Source organism: Rutidosis leptorrhynchoides, chromosome 11 (assembly GCF_046630445.1).
Source record: "Rutidosis leptorrhynchoides isolate AG116_Rl617_1_P2 chromosome 11, CSIRO_AGI_Rlap_v1, whole genome shotgun sequence".
NCBI lineage: Eukaryota > Viridiplantae > Streptophyta > Magnoliopsida > Asterales > Asteraceae > Rutidosis > Rutidosis leptorrhynchoides.
In genome coordinates, this window is record NC_092343.1 from 156,423,613 (window position 1) to 156,445,599 (window position 21,987).

Sequence of the window (21,987 nt, forward strand, 5' to 3'; positions counted from 1 at the left end):
GATGACGATTCTAAAGAGAAATCAACGGCGGTAATATTTGCTAAATGTCTTGATCTAGTTACAGGTGGTGAACGTACAAAAGGTGGTGAACGTCTTGCTCGGTGCATTCACTGAATATCCTATTAGTTTTTAAAAGGAAAGAAAAATTATAATAAGTTATCCAATCAATAGACTTTTCTGATTTTGCCCACGTTTTGAATAGCCAAAAGATGCAGCAGAGGGGCAGGATTCGTTTGGTCTCAATATAATTGAGGACTGTTTGGCTCCAATAACCCGGTCCACGTACAAATCCAACTATTACTACGAACCAGAAAATTTTGATGTCTATTAATTTAACTACTTAAAATAAATTTTCGTAATTTTAAGAAATTTAGATAAGAAGTAGAATAAAAATATATGTCCTAAAAACTAGAATAGCGAGAAATAAGAAAGAAAAAGAGTTCGTCGGAAAAAGATCGAAAAAGAAAAATGGTTGAAAAATAAAAGGTGACGGAAAAATAAAAGAAACTTATAAAACTTAAAAACAATTGACTAACCTAACCTTATTACTACAACTAACTTAAAATTATAATCGCAAATTGAGATTACTAATTGGAATGATAATTGATACATAGGTAAAAGTCGTCTAAAAATATTAAAGCTTACAGGAAAAACTAAATCCCAAATGGAAATAACTTAAAAAGAAACTAAAACTTAAAAAGGCGTCTCAAAATTCTAAAGCACCTAAATCTTAGTCTAAAGAAAAAGCACATAAGGAATTCTACGGCAAAGCCTAAAAATCTAGAAGTAAAAATAACTATGGCAAAAACTAAGTTTAAAACTAAATATGAGCGAAAAATACAAATATTACGCTAAAACAATTAAAAAGGGACAAAATATAAAAATATACAAAAAGTTGTAAAAATTAAAATTTTTATAAAAATATTATTTATTTATTAAACCTATTAATTTTACAATTTAATTAAACTAATTTAACTAAATAAAACAAATTAAATAAAAAGTAAAACTTAAAATAAAACTAATTATAATAATAATAATAATTAGGGTTAAATAATAATAATAATAATAATTAATTACCCGTAATTAATGCAGAATTAGGGTTCTGTCGCGTGTCAGAATTACTCCGCAACTTGCGGTATTCAAAGCATCAAACCCCGCGAGTCGCGGGGTTCCAAATTTCAACTGACAGGTTATTTAAAATTCGACGCGTTTTCTCTTTTTTTTTTCTTTTTTTATATTTTCTGTTTATATTATCTAATTAAAATATTTATATAATTTAAATAAAACTTATATTTTTACAAACTAAAGAAACTTTATAAAACTTAAATATTTAACAAAATCTTAAAAATACTTATATTTTTGTTTTTCTTTTTATATTTTTGAATATTTAAAACGTATTTTTATAAAAACGAAATTTAATAAAAGTACACTAAAAATCTTTTTTTTTATATTAGCGTTGCGCTTCCGGCGTTTAAGAGATTCCCCGGCAGCGGCGCCAAAAATACTTGATGTCGTGCGAGGTATATATAAAATAGCTTATATTTTTACTAGGAAATACTATTAAATACGATACATTTTTACACAAGATATTTATTTATTTATAGAATGGATATACTTAAACCTTGCTACAACACTTATAGGCAGTGTACCTAATCGTACAGTAGTGTAGTTTTTAGTAAGTCTGGTTCGTTCCACAGGAAATCTTTTTAAACAAAGCTTAACGCTATATTAGTTTACTTTTATAAAAATACAAATATATATATAAGTAATATTATTATTATAAAGGGGGGTTTTTACCGTTTAATGACCGGTTTGTCGATTTTAAAACTTTAGTCGCAGTTAAAACCAAATGTAAAATATTAAAAATAAATACAAGACTTAAATTAAAGCGTAAAGTAAATAATGATAATGAAATTGCGATTAATAAAAATGCGATAAAATAAACTTGCGATAATTAAAAAGTACGATAATTAAAAGTGCAATTAAATAAAATAACAATAAAAATGCGATAATTAGAAGTGCAATTAAATATAAAATAAAGGAAATTAAATATGAAATAAAAGAATTATGCTTATTTAAACTTCCGTAATCATGATGTTTGACGTGTTGATTTTAGTTTTATGCCCATGGGTTAATTGTCCTTTGTCCTAGATTATTTAATATGTCCATACGGATTTGTCCATAATAGTCCATCAGTCATAAATATAAAGAGCGAAAGCCTTCGTCAAATTATTCTTATTCCCGAAGTCAAATATTCCAACTAATTGGGGATTCGAATTGTAACAAGGTTTTAATACTTTGTTTAATAAATACACCAGGTTATCGACTGCGTGTAAACCAAGGTTTTACTACTTTGTTAACAATTACACCAATTACCCTTGAATGTAATTCACCCCTGTTTCAACAAGTCTATTAACTATTAATCCAGTTCCGTATCCGGTAAAATGAATAATTATTGGTATTTATAGATATCCCGCCCACCGTACCCAGTCAAGCGTATGTGGTTATATATAAATACGTCAGATTATAAGTTTGTATATTAAATTAACAAGGTATTGTTTAGTTAATATAAAACCCATTAATAGCCCATAGTCTAATTTCCACAAGTGTCGTTCTTTTGTCCAAACCCCAATTATGGTACAAAGCCCAATTACCCAATTTTAGTAATTAGCCCAACATCATGATTACTTCGGATTAAATAAGCATAATAATAACTTAGCTACGAGACATTAATATAAAAAGGTTGAACATAACTTACAATGATTAAAAATAGCGTAGCGTTACACGGACAGAATTTCGACTTACACCCTTACAACATTCGCTAACATACCCTTATTATTAGGATTTAAAATTAAAATTAAAATTAAAATATAAATTATATATATATATTTCGTATATATTGAGAGAAGAAGGAAAAAAAGATGATGAAAATGATCAGAATTCGGTTTGCTTTATAGGGAGTTTCAAAACTTGGGGCTCCGCGACTCGCGGCCCTTTTGGCCTTCAAACTCCGCGAGTCGCGGAGTTTGAAATTACAGCTCACCCATTTTGGAGTCTCTCTTGCCGACGGTTTTTATTTATTTATATAATATATAAATAATTATAAGAATTATTTAAATATTATATTATATTTATGTGCATAGTTACCTTGTAATTTTTAGTCCGTTGCGTCGAGCGTTGAGAGTTGACTCTGGTCCCGGTTCCGGATTTTCGAACGTCCTTGCGTACAATTTAATATCTTGTACTTTGCGTTTTGAATCTTGTAATCTTGTAATTTCGAGACGTTTCTTATCAATAATTGGAACTTCTTTGATTGTCTTTTGTACTTTTGAGCTTTTTGGTCGTTTGCGTCTTCAATTCGTCGAATCTGTCTTTTGTCTTCACCTTTTATTATTTAAACGAATATCACTTGTAAATAGAACAATTGCAACTAAAAGCTTGTATTTCTTGAGGAATAATGCTATGAAATATATGTTCGTTTTTAGCATTATCATACACCCATAAAAAATATAAAAAAGAAGTACAAATCAGGATCCCTCAAATAGAAAAATGCAGATAGTATCAACTGAATGTAATGTATTGAATTTACCTGATGAGTGATTGGCTTGAAACCAGTACTGTAAGCTCCATCCGGGCTTTTGCACCAATTATGATATTAGACAGGAAAGATGAATGATGTTACTAACAGGTATACATATAATGAGTAAACACAAACAGATTACCAGCAGGTAACAACCACTAAACAGAATATGTCCCTTTATAAACCAGAATATCAGGTGGTTAAAATGGGAAGGTTAGGTAGTTGGTGGGTTGCTGATCAAGTATGTACAAGGTTGCACTACCCTGGAACACTTTTTTGTCCAAACTTTTGTACAAATAAGTGAATAACTAGCTCATCAAATATGATTACGGAATATATAATTAGACATGCAGATTATCAGCAGGTGACAACTACTAAACAGGATATGCCCCTTACTCCCTTTATGAAACCAGACTATTAGGAGGTAAAATGGGCAGGGTAGGTAAATGGTGGGTAACTTAGGTACGCGTACGTGTGAGGTTGCGTTGACCTGAAAGACTTTATGTCCAAATTTTCATGTAAATAACCAGGATATCATATCCAAAATATATGACTTTGATAATAAACTAGTAATATTTTTTGATTAAAGTGATTTAGGTGGTTTTTATGGACCGAATATATAGGTTGGGTGTCTTTCAACTCATTTGATCCATTCTCTATTAAGATAGTACTTGCTATGTTACCTTCTGCCCCCGTTGAGAGATATAATGTAACCTAAATTGATTCAGTTACAAATAAATTGATCTAAACTGTCACATCTACAGAACGCAGAACGGAAAACATAACAATCATGAATACCTTCTATAATCGGGAATACCACATTCTGTGCTTATCCCAGCTCCAGTCAAAACCACAACCTTATTACTGCACAATGTAACGAACAAACCATTTCATACAATGTAGATCAGCATAAACGTTCAATAACACCACCAAATATGACTGCATCAGGACATACCTTCTATCGAAAAATTGATACAAAAGATTGACATCTTTAGCGGTTGGTGGATCTGCATCGGGGATCACTTTTCTGTCTTTTAATGAATCTAATAATAAATCTTGTGGTGAAAATTTTGACAGTAGATACATTTCATTTAATATAGTGCAGTTGGACTAAACTATTATGTGGACTTATTCGAATGTTCAATTACAAAGACTACTTCAAAAGTCTTCTTCCATATTACAGTTGAACAATTTCTTGAATAGTTTAAATAATGTTAATGGTGATGTTAATGGTGTGTTTGAACTGATGTTGCTAGAGCCTTAAACCTATAAAATTACAATAAACATTTAAACTAGAAAGCAATATTTAATTAAAAACACATTAGTGATTGAACATAACCGCTCTAAAAATATTTAGTAGTGTTCCAGAATTTGAATCCTCAAAATCACATAATGACTCACATCACATGGATCTAAGATGACATAGTAATACGTGTCTTGATATCCCCACAAGAACTCTCAGGTTCAAAACTCAAAACTCTAGCTGCGCATCTTGGTTGACCATGTAACATTGCTTACAAACGTTATGCATAGAGTAGTGATGAATTCGTAGCCCATAGGTTTGAAAACAAACCTTTCAATTACAAAGTTTCGTAAAAAGGATAGTAGTAACCACGTATTGATTAAAAATTTGACTTAATTACAACAAAGACCCTAACATAAAATCCGCACAAGGTAAAAAAAATCCATCACATTTGAGCATCTTGGTATGCGATCTTGATTTTTTCCAACTGAAGGAAAAAAAATATTAAATAAAATTTAAGTAGAGTATTTTAGTAATTTTAAAAATTTTAATTGAACAAGGGACCTATTCTGCAAAGAAAGTTGGTTTTGGAAAATACACATAAAACAAAAGTTGAGGGATGATTAACTTATTAAACTACCTTGACATAAACCCTTAAAACCTTGAACTCTGAAAAACTTACAACGAAAAGGCACTACAATTTGGACGATAAACTCCAATCGGTACTCCTATGGATTCATCTGTAATTCTTAATATCGGTAATATAATTTCTACCTCATAATTTGTTTGATTCTTTCATATAGACGTACTTATGTTTGAAAAAACTTGATTCATGTTGTAATTTCTTATTCGACTTTTTACATTCTTTAATTTAATTCTATAATAATACATACATTATTTATCCAGTTGAACTCGTAGATTCCGGTTTACAATTCGATTGATTATCAGTGTTATAACTTAGTTAGCGGTTTATTCGAAACATATTCAAGTGACCGGAATTTAACCTAGATATATGTTAGAAGCCCTAAAAATAAAGCAGCAAGTATGAATGGATTACTTTAGGTTTTCGCATAATTATACAATGTTTACAAGTTTTTTTTTTTTTTTCTATACTGATTAAAAGATGCAAGATAGTGAAAGCGAAACCCTGATTTGTTGAAAATTTATAAAAGATTAAGAGAGGTAGAATCAGCCTTTTTAAAGGAAGAACTGATAATACTTTGAAAATTAAATGTTGGCCCTACTTATAACTCTGTAGGTATAAGTAAAATGTTCATTTTATTGATCAGCTTAAATTTCACATGTTCACTCTGACTACTCAACTTTTTTTAATTTTAAGATCTCGTATCTCTCATTCATACCCTTAATAACCTTTTGAACCTTCTTGTCTTACTACTCAGCTTTTTTTAATTTTGATGCCCACGTTGTTTATTTCTACAGTCGCCTTGGTTTCTATCTTTGAGTTGTGTGTTGCTATCTCTATTTTCCCTTTCAATATTTCATGCTTTTATTGTGACCATCAGATGGTTAAGTACACTTGTATTGGTAGCTACTAAGTTCTACCACTTAGTATGCATTCGGCATCATTCCAATGTCTGTTGCATCACTATACAACCCTATATATAAGTTTTCCTAGTTTCATGTATTTTGTTTTCTATTAAATAACCTAGTCTTGGTTTTCTTAAATTAAATGACAGGTAATAATTTTAATACTAAGAGGAGGTTTGTAACTTGTACTGAACTGGATAGAATCAGTTACTTGCCAGAGAACTTGATAGACTCGATTTTAGAGAAGCTCCCCATTCAAGATGATGTAAGGACACACGTTTTATCAAAAAGTTGGAGGTACAAATGGACCACACTGAGTTCGCTGGTTCTTGATAAACATTTCTCTGAAAAGTTTGCCAAAAAAGAAGCTTTTGGTCATAATGGGTTTATTACGATCTCAAACCAAATCTTTAACTTTCTCAAGGGTCCTCTCTTAAAGTTACATCTCCACATACCAAACATTTCTCTTGATAGTTTCCAAGAAGTCGATCAGTGGATTTTATCCTTGTCAAGAGACGGTGTTATTAGGGAACTCATCCTTACTAATTTAAACCAACGTTATCAACTTCCATGTTATTTATTTCGTTGTTTAGAATTGAGAAAGCTAGAACTTGAAAACTGTATTATTAAGCCACCACTCGATTTTCAAGGATTTCTCTATCTCAAAGATCTTGTGCTTAGGAATATTCAATTTGGGGCTAACTTGCATGGAACTATCCTCAACTTACCACAACTTAAGGTGTTGAAACTGTCTGCATGCACCAATGTTTACAATTTCAAGATCAAGTCTACAAGTTTATATAAGTTAACGGTCCTATATTGTCCTGATGCAACTTTGCTTCAGTTATTACATAGTAAATGTCTTAGTGCGGTTGGTATAGGTTTCATACTACCCATTCAAGGAGTTGAAAGAATTAATTTGGCCACCTTGTTAAGTAATATGCCATGTCTTGTGTTGTTTCTTATCGATGGGTATTTTCTCGAGGTATGATTTGAATTTTAAATTCTAATATTTGATCTTTGTTCTTTATCGTATCTGCGTTTGAGCAACAGAACATTTCTTTCATATCATCTTTGGTAACTTAAAATCTCACTTTCACCCTCACAGTTTTCTATTGCTGAAAATATTCCTAAGTGGCTTCCCCACCCGGCTAATAGTTTAAAGACTCTCAGCTTACGTAACTTCAAATTTGGTGATTTGTATCAACTTCAAGGTGTTTTATGTATGCTTCGGAACTCACCTAACTTGGGACAACTCAATGTGAATAATCAGGTAAAGAGTGTAAAATGTTTTCTCTTGTGTTTTCTGTGTTGTGTGTGCTTATATAGTAACTTAAGGTAGTTTTTTTTTTAATGCACCGCTAGTCTCACTTTTAATGTATTTCTAGGGTCTTTGGAACGTGCATTTGGATTTGGATGTGAAACCAGCATTAACTTATTTGGAAGCGTCTGACTGTTTGGACCAGACAATGAACCGATTGAAAACTATAGAAATAATCCATGTAGAAAGTTCAAGTCCCTTGTTACTCTTTATAAAGCTTTTACTTGAACATTCTCCCACTCTTGAAAAGATATCAATTCAACCCCGTGTAACTGCTGATGCTCAGGAAAAGTACAACTTCGCTAAGGATGTTATGCGGCTTCCACGAGCTTCCTCGAAAGCAGAGCTTCACTACTTGGATCCGTAACTACAATCTATCTATTAATGACTTTAAATTACATTGCAATTTATATGCATACTAGTTACCGTTAGCTATCTTCCATGCTATGTATGCTGTGGGACCTATGCACAACTCTACTGATCTGTAAATAATGTTTGATGAAACCAGTAACATGATTGGTTTATGCTCTAAGCGTTCGAACATCTTGGTACTCAGTTTGATTTGAAACAAAATGAGATCAAAAGCTCCTTGCATGATAGCTCATCAATAGCTCTTTCTCTTTTTATATTTTGAAAGCTGTATGTAACTAATCAACCTACTTGCAAATACTTATGGAGACAGGTCCTCAAAAATAAATGGATGGCGAATTTAAGATCACGAGAATGATATGAAACAAACATTGCATGATATGATACTTTAGTGAATAGTATCTATGAAACTACTATTTCATACATTGATTTGTTTGAATAGAATATACATATTACATTTCCAGATAGTGCTGAGACAAACACAAATCTATCTCTGCATATTTACCGTTAATAGAAAATAACTTCACCACGTTCATATATCAGTTTCAACAAACAAGAACCAAAACGATCGGTTTCGGATCACAAAATGACTAAAGGTCAAACAAAAGAGCATGTGAATTAAGTACCATAACGTCATGCAGTAACCCATTAAAATAAGTTGATGAAGTCAGGCATTACAGATTGATAAATTTTAGGTTCCAACTGCACAATAACCAATTAGCACGTATAGTCTTGTTTTTTGACGTCTTAAAATACAGGAATACTGAGCGATCCAGTGTTGAGCAGCCGTGGTAATATCTGCAATAATAGCGAACAGACCTCTCTTAGTCTAGATAGTGTTTGAGCTCTGTAGGTGATTCGGGTACAACATACCTCTCTTAGTATCAGTTTATCCAGCTTTTTTACTAAATTTAAGTAAACTAAGTAAATAATTATTTAAACAATGCGCATGAAGGGAATTAAAAACTATAACTGCTGTTGGTTTCCCTAAATGATGTCATAAGCATTTTTAATGGCTTGGATTAAAAGATAATATTCCCATCTAAAGGCTAGTATTTTGACAAGTGGGTTTTTTTTAAAAAAAGATAGCATCATAAAAGATTTCTTATTAAGTATAAGAGATATACGTGTTATCCACATTAAGATATAAAAAAACGTAAAATGGAAAATAAATTAAATAGTGAGATCAGTGGTGGATTCAGGAAAAATTTTCACCGGAGGCGAATTTTTTTTTAAAACGTAGGGAATTTTTTTTGGCAAAAATATAGAGTTTTTTGAGCAAAATTTGAAGGTTTTTGGGCAAAATACGAAGGTTTTGGGGCAAAATATGGAGGTTTTGGAGCAAAATATGAAGGGTTTGGGGCAAAAAAAATTTCACCGGGGCAAAATCGAAAAACTGAAAAAATTTGCACTAAAATTTCGAAATCCATCGGGGGCGGCCGCCCCCCTCCTTAACACTTTAGATCCGCCTCTGAGTGAGATGGAGGTGGAGTAGGTAAATTTTAGTGAAATACCACGGAAGCTTCATAAATATTTAGAGGACTATTCGGTAATTTTTACTCGAGATAAGAATCATGTTTTTGGTGCAGTACCTCCCATGTCACTATTTCAATATCGCGTTTTTAACCCATTAAATCGCAATTAATCAATTTTCAAATGTTAACTGCCAAACACTGAAAATAAATTATTTGCGTTTTGTAATTGTGATTAATCAAAAAATCACAAACAAAATGTAACCCCAAACACCCTCTAAGATATACTAGGGACACATGTAAGTGTGAAAATTCTCCTACGTTTACACAAATGGTCATATCCAGCAATACTAGTTCATTCAGGCATGCAATAGATTTATCAAGCTTCCTGAACTTTATTACATTTTAACTTTTTGAGCATCTTTCATCGATTTCAATAGAAGGAATACCTAAAACTCAAATTTAAATAAAGAATATTTTATTAATCTAATTGAAATTGAACAAGGGACCGCCGTTCAAAAAAAAATCTAATTGAAATTGAACAAGGGACCTATTCTGCAATAAAAACTTTTGGTTTTGAAGCATACAAAAGAAAGAAAAAAAAAGTTGAGAAGTTGAGGGGTGTTTACTTTAACTTATCAGAAACTACAGCGACCTAAACCCTAAAAACTCTGAAGAACTTAAACTCGAAGGCACTGCAATTTGGGAGCTAAACTATAATTCCGAATACCTGTGAGTTAATTTCTACCTCATAATTTGGTATGATTCTTTCATATAAACGTAGTTATGTTTGAAATGAATTGATTCATGTTGTAATTTTTTAATCGACTTTTTATCTTCTTTAATTTTATTATGTAATTCACACATTCTTTATTCCAGTTGAATTCGTAAATCCTGGTTTAACAATTCGATTAATTATTTTTGCTATACGTTAGAGATTTATTCAAAAAATATTCAAGTAACCGAAATTGTTACAAGCCTTAAAGTAAAGCAGCAGGTTTGTATATAATGATATTTGCATCAATTAAACTGGTCCAGGAATAAAAGATGTGACATAGTGAAAGCGAAAATGTAATGCGTTGAAAAATGATAAAAGATAGAGATAGAACCAGTTTTTTTTTTCTTATTTTTTTATTGAAGAACTGATAAGACAGTAAAAATTAATCGTTGGCGCTAGTTATAAGTTATAACTCTGTAGGTATAAGTAGATGTTGTTGTTATTAATTCCCCATTTTCACTCTCTACTTAGTTTTAAGTTTGTTTGGCCCGCAGCTTGCTTTTCGATAGTAATGTTGCTTTACGATGGACATTATTACAACCATTTAAAATGTGCACTTTGTTTATTTCTTACCCTTAACAACCTTAGAAACCTTCTTGCTCAAATACTCAACTTTCTAAGTCTTGATGCCCTCCGTTTATTTCTGCAGTTGCCACGTTTTCTATCTTTGAGATGTGTGTTGATATCTCTACATTTTCCTTCCATATTTTTGATTGCTTATATTTTGACTAACATTCCATTGTATGTTGCAAGGAGAATGTTCAATTTTGATGATTGATGCAAAATGGGCCATACTAATAAGAAAGTTAAGAAAAATGCTTTTAACCATCAATAATAATTATAGCAGAAAAAATATTGTTTTTGTCAGGTGTCGTGTTATTGAAAAGTTCATTTACAATAACACATAAATTAAGAGTATTAGCTATATGTCAACTTGTTTTCCTTTTGAATAAATCATTCTGCGTTTTCTTGAATGTAATGACAGGTAACAATATTGAGGACACACGTTTTAACAATACTGAAGTGGATAAAATCAGTTGCTTGCCAGAGAATTTGATTGACTTGATTTTCGAGAAGCTCCCGGTTCAAGATGCTGTGAGGACACACGTTTTATCAAAAAGTTGGAGGTACAAATGGACCAAAATGAGCTCGGTGGTTCTTGATAAACATTTCTCAGAAAAGTTTGCCAAAAATGAAGCTTTTGGTCATTATGGGTTTTTTACCATCTCAAACCAAATCTTTAACTTTATCAAGGGTCCTATCTTAAAGTTACATCTCCACATACCAAACATGACTCTTGATAGCTTCCAAGAAGTCGATCAGTGGATTTTATCCTTGTCAAAAGCCGGTGTTATTAGGCAACTCGTCCTTACTATTTTAAACCAACGTTATCAACTTCCATGTTATTTTTTTCGTTGTTTAGAATTGAGAATGCTAGAACTTGAAAACTGTATGATTAAGCCACCACTCGATTTTCAAGGATTTCTCTATCTCGAAAATCTATGTCTTAGGAATATTGAATTTGGGACTAACTTGCATGGAGCTATCATGAACTTACCACAACTTAAGATGTTGAAACTGGTTGCATGCACCAATGTTTACAATTTCAAGATCAAGTCTACAAAGTTGTTTTGGTTAGTGGTCTTAGATTGCCCTGATGCAACTTTGCATCAGTTATTGCATAGTAAATGTCTTGGTGTGGTTTTTATAGCTATAGGTAAACTCATTCAAGGAGTTGAAAGAGTTAATCTGGCTAGCTTGTTAAGTAATATGCCATGTCTTGGGGATTTAATTATCGACGGGTATTTTCTCCAGGTATGATTTGAATTTTTAATTCTAATATTTAATTTTTGTTCTTCATCATATTGCCTTTGAGCAAGTGAACTTTTCCATTCCACTCCGGCGTATAGTTAGTTCTCATATATTTTTTCATATCGTCTTCCATATCTTCTTTGGTAACTTAAAATCTCACTTTCACCCTCATAGTTTTGTATTGCAGAAAAGATTCCCAAGTGGCTTCCACACCCGGCTATTTGTTTAGAGTATCTCAGCTTACACAACGTTAAATTTAGTGATTTAAATCAACTTCAAGGTGTTTTATGTATGCTTCGTAACTCGCCTAACTTAGAACGACTTGATTTCGATAATGAGGTAAAGAGTGCCAAACGTTTTCACTTGTGTTTTTGTGTTGTGTGTGCTTATATAGTAATTTAAGGTAGGTGTTTTAATATACAATCTCACTTTTAATGTATTTTCCAGGGTCTTCAAAACGAGCAACTAGATGTGAAACCAGCATCAACTTATTTGGAAGCTTCTGACTGTTTGGACCAGAAATTGAACCGATTGAAAACTATAAATATCATGCATGTAGAAAGATCAAGACCTGTGTTGCTCTTTATAAAGCTTTTACTTTATCATTCGCTCATTCTTGAAAAAGTATCAATTCGACCCAATGTAACCGTTGATGCTCTTGAAAAGTACAACTTCGCTAAGGATGTCATGCAGTACCCACGAGCTTCCTCAAAAGCAGAGCTTTTCTACTTGGATTCTTAACCACAATCTGTTAAGTTTATATTACATTGCATTTTATATGCATACTACTATACTAGTTATCGTTGACCATCGCTTATGTTATGTTCTCTGTATATACTATATAATGTTAAACCTGATTGGTTTATCCTTTATGCGTCTAAACAGCTTGCTAGTCAGTTTGATTTGATACAAAATGAGAACAAACACTCCTTGCATGATATAGTTCATTAACAGCTTTTTCTCTTTTTATATTTTGAGAGCTGTGTATGTAACTACTTGCAAGAATGTTTGAAACATATACTTCATATGTTCTTATTATGGAGACAGGTCCACAAAATAAATGGTTGGTGAATTTGAGATCAAGAGAATGATATCAAACAAACACTGCATGATACTTTAGCAACAAACATCCAAGAAAGATATATTTCATACATTGATTTGGTTGAATACAATATACATATTACATTTCCATATAGTGCTTATACAAACACAAATATATCTTTACATATTTACTGTGAATGGAAAATAACTTTACTACACACATTTATCAGTATCATCAAAAAAGAGCAAAAACATAAACATGTGAACACATAGCTTGTACCATAACATCATGCTAATAAAAAATCTCAATATTTGCATTAACCCATTAAAAGTAGTTGGCGAAGTCAACATCACGGGAATCGATTAATCTTAGGCTCTAACCACACAACAAACAGTTAGTCTTGTTTGAAGTCTTAAAAAACAGGAACACCGAGTGATCCAGTGTTTAGCAGTCGTGGTAATATCTGCAGCAACAACAACAGCAAATTGAACTCACATTCAAATGGTATTCGGGTACAACAGACCTCTCCAAGCCTTGCGTTAATTTCAAATCTGCCATATCATCATCATCAGCTCTCTTAGTTTTGCCTATATTTATAATTGATATAGCAGCAGCAGCCTCATCATAAGATGCTATGTAAAATTCATGTCGATTTCTCAATTAATCTAAACCAAACCACAAAAAAATATCAAATGAACATTTGTACTTGACAATCTGGAAAGCGGACATTGTCATAACCGGTGAACAAGAACAAGGAAAGCATCACACCCAACAGCAACTTCCATAGCTACAATCGCTCTTTCTTTTGGCACATTATCACCAAAAAACACAACCTTCAAACAGAGACACGCAAAACCAATTAGTCAATTAGATCCGGTAATAACGGACTCCATGTATTGATAATTAAACCATTTGTACCTTTAGTTTACAAAATTGTAGTAATTAAAAAGAAGAGGTACCTTTTAGTTTTGAATAATCAAGAGTACCCATCTCCATTAATGAACCGAGCCAATTCAATCACTTAGTCCATCTATACCTCACTATCAGCGGCCCAAAATACACATTCTCCCTCCATTTGTTCTACACATGTTGAAAGTCTAGAAAATAAATAGTATCTCAGAAAATTATAAATTTCCAAATTACAGGTCATCCCGTTAAGAACACAATCGGTTATCTCTGTAAATATTCTATCACTCCATGCAATTCGATCACTTTCACTCATCATTAGTTTACTGTTGCCCTCCTTTCTTTCCGTATCATCGTTATCACATTCTTCTTTGTATATAATGTTTATACCACATTCTTCTATATCATTGAACAACACTCTAGAATCATCTGATACGTACAAAAACTTCATCTCCATGTTCTAATAGATTCCCACACCTCCAAAGGCTTACCCACCCTTTCTTTTTTGTCATACCATTTTCATCCTTTTTTTCACATATGTAATTCAATAACAAATCCTTAGTCTTGTTATATACTTGAATCTTCAAATCTTATATGCCCGAATATACTAGACACAAGTTGAAGCTAGTTATTGGTGTTGAATCGTTCTCTGGAACTCTAAATGATATGCGTGGTCCCTTTTTATGATACATTGCATGTAGCTGCTGCAACAAGGGATTAGGTTCCGTGTAACCCATATGCTGAATATACCATATGTAAGATTAATGTGCAAGGTACAACATATAACTATATGGCTAAATTTATTTGAGCATTCGGGGTCACACACATATACACCTAGACGTCAAATGAAATATATATATATATATATATATGATGTATATATATAATCAAGTAACAAAATAAATGCAATTTTGTTTGTCAAAATAAATGGCAATTCGTTGGTGGCAAACAAAAGCTAATGCAAAAGTGAAAAGCAAAAAGGAAAAGCTAAAGATAAGATATGAAATTGTTAGTGACAATTTCTTTTCAACCAATTTTAAAGTTGATTACTTATTCCATAATATAGAAATTAATAATGTTATTTTACTCCATCAGTTGATTATCAACTGACTAAAAGTATACCACTTTATTACATATATATAGATATGTGGCCTTTGGTTTTAAAAGAGAGAGTCAAGGAAAGAAAATAATAGGGTGATCTATTTTATGTTGTCTTTGTTCAACGTAAACAAACACAAATAAAACTTCAAGTTTCTTTTGATATATTTTGAGAAGTCTTAATATATATACGGAGTATCATTATATTAATTGTCTCACACAATTAATCAAGGGTTGATTAATTTATTACTTGAGTTTGGACTAGCATCCATTGGCGATTGTTTGAAGTGTAGTGTGGACTATCCAAAGAGACGGTCATACTATTGATCGTAAGTTTCTCTCCTACAATCCGTTTCTTCAGGAAAGGTATATCGTTTACTCACTTTGTGAATTTATATATTTCGGTAAGTATTAGTGGTGTAACTGGATCTAATGGAACCGTTAATCGTGGCATATTTTGTAATGTAAATATATTTACTTTTAACTGTCCGCTGCGTTATCTGAATGTAAAAGTACACACGGTTTTCCATCAGTGGTATCCGAGCCGCTTTTACACCATTTTAATTGTCACGTGATTTTCTCAGATCTAGTTTTGTGGTGAATTGGTAAAAAGTAAAAAAACTTTTTTTTATAATTTTTCAACATGTCTGTTTTAAATTAAACCTCATGAGGCACAAATAAGATCTGAAAAATATCACTGTTATAAATTTTGAATTTATTTATTATGGCTTGAATAATTGTTGTTTATTTCATTCCATGGTTGTACACATGCATTGTAACCATGGACAAGCCATATGTAGTTTTTAATAATGTAGTTATTAGAATTGTGATTGCACACATAGCCCATAATGCCCTGACCTATGTATGATTGTTTTGATTGTTGATTACGACAATATTATGTCATGTTGATTATTTGTATTATTAAGGCCATTTTGAAGACAAAATTGTATTATATTTATTTCTCATTTTCATAGTATTGTATTTAAATTTATTTCAATTTGTAAAAGTATTACTTTAGTTGTATTTTCAAATTTAAATAAATGTAACAAGATGAAGATTGAAGATAAAATACAACATGCTTTTTGGTTTAGAAGATGGCGAACAGGTCAAGTTGACAACGATGACGTTTGTCAAGTTTTCACTTGATTCTTGAATCAAGTGGGAGCTACGATATTACCCTTAGTTTGAATTCTTGATCCCATGTCGGCTCATGGGATCGAGCATAGGATTTTTGGGCTAGGCTATGTGTGTGTGTGTGATGCATGATATGGTTGTGTTTTATTTTTGCATTATACATAATTGTTGATTAGAATATATGCTAAATGTTTTTGATGAAAACATCAAATAAAATCGGTAACAGTTTCAATGATTAAAATTGATGATTTTAAAAAGTTAAACTCTAACGAGTTTAAAGTTAAATGATTTTTGAAACACAAAATATATATGATCGAAATCTTTTAAAACTGTTTTAAAATGATACACGTTTGTGTATTTGTTACTTTTATATATAAAATAAAATAACAAACTAGACGCATAAACATGATCGACATATATAAAATTGGTTAAAATGATTTTTAACAAATAGTGTAGCGAATCTTGTGTGCATGCATTATTCGTTAACACAAACATTTTTAAAATACCCGTCAAATTTAAGTCGTGCCATCCAATGAGCTTGCAAACACTCCTCGTTAATTTTTGGTTACGGTGAGACCTAATCGAATTATAGCCACGAGGTGGATTTTCAGTTACGAGTGAGACTAGGCTGAATTTCCACTGTTTTCAAATTGGACGACTTAATCGTATTCACGGTGAGACCTGAGTTCGAGGCAAGGATGGGACAAACATGCCAGTAGATAATAGTGGTTTGTTGAACTACACATATTTCTAGGTCCCATAATGATCTAAGAGTTGCACTTGTGATGCAATTGGTAACCGCTACCTACCAATAGCCTCTATAACTGCTAGCTGATCAACAGATGTAGTTATGGAACCTCTATGTGGATCTTAGGCTTTCGTAAATTAATTGTTTTCAAATATATTAAAACCTGGGTAGTTAATTTATTAAAGTAAAATATCGAAAATACTAAAATTGAATCTTGTTCTTTTGTAGATGTCAAACAATCAAAACGTAAACCAAAACAACCTCCGTTCTTTGTTGGAGAAGGAGAAACTCAATGGTTCAAACTTCCTTGATTGGTACCGTAACCTGAGAATTGTTCTCAAATTTGAAGGAAAATTGAACAAAATTGAAGAACCCTTATCCGAAGCTCCTCCTGAGACAACTACTGCTGCTCAAAAGAATGCTTATCAGAAGTTGTTTGATGAGCAAGAAAAGATAGCTTTAATCATACTTGCTAGTATGACTTCGGACCTTTAAAAGGAAATGGAAGATCGTACAGCATATGATATGATGACTGAGCTGAAAAATATGTTTCAGAAACAGGCTAGTCAAGAGTTATATGAAACTTATAAGCTTCTTCAAACATGCAAAATGGAGGAGGGTCAATCAGTGAGCTCTCATGTCTTAAAAATGAGAAGTTACATTGACCGATTGGAAAAACTTGGAACTACCTTGCCGCCTAACTTGGCTGTGAACACGGTTTTGGTTTCACTACCAAAATCGTTTCACCAATTTGTGATGAATTCTAATATGCATGGTTGGGAGAAATCTCTGGCAGAGGTGCACTCGATGCTTAAAACTGCTGAACAGGATATTTCATATAAGGTTTCCAATCCAGGTGTCCTGATGATTAGGGATGGTAGGGTGAAAAATAATAAGCCGAAAACTTGGGGAAAGGGAAAAGGCAAGTCAATTGCTAAGAAGAAAATCCCACCACCCCCCAAGAAAGAAAACCCAGCTAAAGACGCCGACTGTTTCCACTGTGGAAAGGTTGGCCACTGGAGGAGGAACTATCCTTCCTACCTATCTGAGTTGAGAAAAGGCAAAGCTGGTCAGACCAGCAAATCAGGTATATTTCATATATAGTTATATACTTTTTCTAGTGATTCCTGGATTTTTGATACTGGTTGTGGTACTCACATCTGTAACAATATGCAGGGAATGAGAAGAAGTAAGAGACTGAAGAACAATACACTAGACTTAAGAGTAGTCAATGGGGCTCAAGCTGCTGTCGAAGCTATTGGAACCTATGAGCTTACTCTACCTAGTGGTCTTATTGTTTTATTGGAACAATGTCATTATGCTCTTAGTATTACGAGCAATGTAATTTCAGTTTCTCTTTTGAAAGATGTTGGTTTTGAACTAACATTTATGCACCTTGGTATTTCAATTTCTGTAACGACCCGGATTTTTCCGATCATTTTATACCTATGAGATTAATATTTACATAAATTAAACCTTACCAACATGATAAGAAATCCAAATTGTTGAGACTTGTGTTTTTGAAAAGAGTTTTACACAACGTTTGACCGTCCAATTTGACCGATGATATCACGAACTATATAACATACGATAATTATACGTTTGTGTATATATATGTATTTATATATATTTAACATGATTTAAGGATGGTTTAACATCTCATTGTGTACTAATGACAATGAGTTATAAGTATATTTTGAAACTACTAACTTAAGTTTTCAAAACGATAACTATACGTAACGTTCTTTAACTTAAAACTTACAATGTTTATACATGTATCGTATATATAATGTATTTAATCACTTTTTAAGGACTTAAATACATAAAACAATATAAGTATATTCACAAAAGATAGCTATATTTGAATTCTTGTTCCGTTTCCTCAAGATTTCTATACGTATATCTAGGGTATATGTACCCGTATCATACCTAGCTTCTATACGTATTTACTATTGGTATATACACATCAAATCAACATCCTAATCAACATTATTACTGCCCTAGATATGAGGTAACTAGAATTTGTCAAGTAGTATGAATTATTAGTAAGAAAACAAAATTAGGAATCCTTTTCTTTCTTTATAAACTAAAAACGTTTTTATAAATGAACACCATTTCTTCACTCCATTTTCTCATACCTACACCCTCATTTCTCTCTCAAAATGCTCCTAACTTCATACTTGATCATCTCCAAGCATTTTTCCCATCATTTAGCTTCAATTACAAGCCTTAAACACCATAAGAAAACTCTTTCAAGAACATATCAAAATAACCACCCATTTGAAGAAGTATACTTCCAACCTTTTGATCTAACTCCACCACTCTTTGATTCCAAGATTTTTTCTTATCTCTTACAGTAACTTTGTTCAAGTAACTTGAGGTAGTAACCTTGTTCATAATTTTATTCGATTCATATTTATATAGCTATCTTATTTTATGTTGTAAAATTTTAACAACAAGAACATAGTTTGAATGATTTCAAACTTGTTTGCAAACTAAATAGATCCTTCTAACTTAACTTTTAAAACACTTAAAGACCTGTAATATATCATAATGATATGCTAACTTAACAAGATATAACTTGGTTTTACAAAGAACATCTTAAAAACTGAATCTACATCGTCGGAGTGCAACCGGAGGCTGTTTTGGGTTGGATAATTAAAAACCATCTTGAACTTTGAATTGGAAGTTCATGTTCTGAAAAAATGATATTTCTTATGAATATGTTAACACATAAAAATTTCATGGTTTAACTCAAAGTGTAAGTATTTTTAGAAAAATGATCATTAAATGTTATTTTTATGATGGAAAATGATCACTTTCATAAGTTTCACCAAAGTTTGACCTATAACCTATGATTTCGAATACAAACTAAGGTATTTTCAGTTCATATTCTTAAAATTTGACTCGATCCAAGGAAGTGTCAAGTTGAACCAACAAAAACGGAGTTGTAATGAAGAAACTACGACTAAAACAAGATTGGGTATCCGAAGCTAGTTTAGCTACGAAAATATTTGGAGAAAAAGTAAATTAATCATATCTTTTCTAATTAATATGATATTTTATATATAATTACTTATGATTTGATTTTATATATTTCAGGACCACCCGTAAACAACACGAGAAGATTAATCATAAGACCTCATGATTGTACGCAACACGTCATTTGACAACACGGTACTTTATGTACGCAACACGTCATTTGACAACATGGTACCATGGGTCGAGATTAATTCTGATCAATACGAATATGATGGGGTCTTTATTTATTTTATTTAAGCAACTAATTGTGGACCACTAACATCGGACTGCTAACTACGGACTAAGAAAATATTAAAAGTATTAAAAGTATATATATATGTAACGATTACTTAAAAAGAAAATATGTTGATATATTATATATATGGTTAGGTTCGTCATATCTATCGGAGACTAAGTCGAATTAAATACCTTCAAGGAAAAAGTGAGTTTCATTTGCTCCCTTTTTAATTGCTTTTGCAATATATATTTTTGGGCTGAGAATACATGCGCTGCTTTTATAAATGTTTACAAAATAGACACAAGTACTTAAAAATATATTCTACGTTGAGTTGTACCACTGGCATATTTCCCTGTAGCTTGGTAACTATTATTTACATGGGTATTGTAAACGCGAATCCTGTTGATAGATCTATCGGGCCTGACAACCCCAACCGGACTGGACGACCAGTATTCAACGGTTGCACAGTACTTCGTTTTCAGTGACTACACTTGGTACAGTGTAGTGAGATTTCATAATAAAGGGAATATGCGACGTTGATTAAATGTTAAGTATGGTTACCAAGTGCTCAACCACTTAGAATATTTTTATTAAAACGTTTATGTATATGAAATCTTGTGGTCTATTACTATTACGGAAATGATTGATTATGATAAACTAATGAACTCACCAACCTTTTGGTTGACACTTTAAAGCATGTTTATTCTCAGGTATTAAAGAAATCTTCCGCTGTGCATTAGCTCATTTTAAGGATATTACTTGGAGTCATTCATGACCTACTTTGAAAGACGTTGCATTCGAGTCGTTGAGTTCATCAAGATTAATATTAAGTCAATTATAGTTGGATGTAATATGAAATGGTATGCATGCCGTCAATTTTTGATGTAAAGAAAGTTTGTCTTTTAAAAACGAATGCAATATTTGTAAAACATATCATATAGAGGTCAAATACCTCGCGATGTAATCAACTATTGTGAATCGTTTATAATGTATATGAACGGGTCCTTTCAGTTGGCATCAGAGCGGTGGTCTTAGCGAACCAGGTCTGCATTAGTTTGTCTAACTGATAGTCGTTAGGATGCATTAGTGAGTCTGGACTTCGACCGTGTCTGCATGTCAAAAGTTTTGCTTATCATTTCGTGTCGAAAATTACCTGCTTATCATTCTTAGGGAATCATTTGCTTATCATTCTTAGTCTAGACACATCTTACTGCATTGATTGCATGAATAGTGTATAGACAAAATTCATATCTTAGCGTATCTGTTAATTCATATCTTAGCGTATCTGTTACAGTAAACTTTGTCTGGCATATTCGGTAAATTCCTCCGTAATCTACGAAATATTTTATTCTATATATATAGATATTCTATGTAATTAGAATACCACTCGATAGCCGGAAAAATCATTTCATATCGAAAAATATTTTATTAAATCGTATGAAATGGAATTCGTCATTAGTTCAAGTCCCTCGGATTCCGAAATGGAATCCCACTCAAGCTCCGAAAGCAGTGTGACTGGAATGGATCAACCAATCAGCCATCATCTATTCTGGATGAATTGGGGATGGGTTCGTAGCCTCCTTAATCATTGGAGACAAGAAGAAGGCGATCCTTTCCATCCACCACATTGCCCTCTTGGCGAAGAACCTGAAGCACTTACCGGCGAACCTGTCCGAA

At 32.2% G+C, this 21,987-nt stretch overlaps 1 protein-coding gene and 1 pseudogene across 1 annotated transcript; one reads left to right on the forward strand and one right to left on the reverse strand.

Moving 5' to 3' along the window:
* The window catches only part of LOC139875111 (NAD-dependent protein deacylase SRT2-like), a 54,366-nt pseudogene that overhangs the window by 13,551 nt on the left and 18,828 nt on the right, over positions 1-21,987 (reverse strand).
* On the forward strand, positions 6,514-8,059 carry LOC139877183 (F-box/FBD/LRR-repeat protein At1g13570-like). The gene is made up of 3 exons (XM_071864595.1): positions 6,514-7,356; positions 7,480-7,653; positions 7,760-8,059. Exons 1-3 carry the CDS (start codon positions 6,514-6,516, stop codon positions 8,057-8,059), a joined length of 1,317 nt encoding a protein of 438 aa, XP_071720696.1.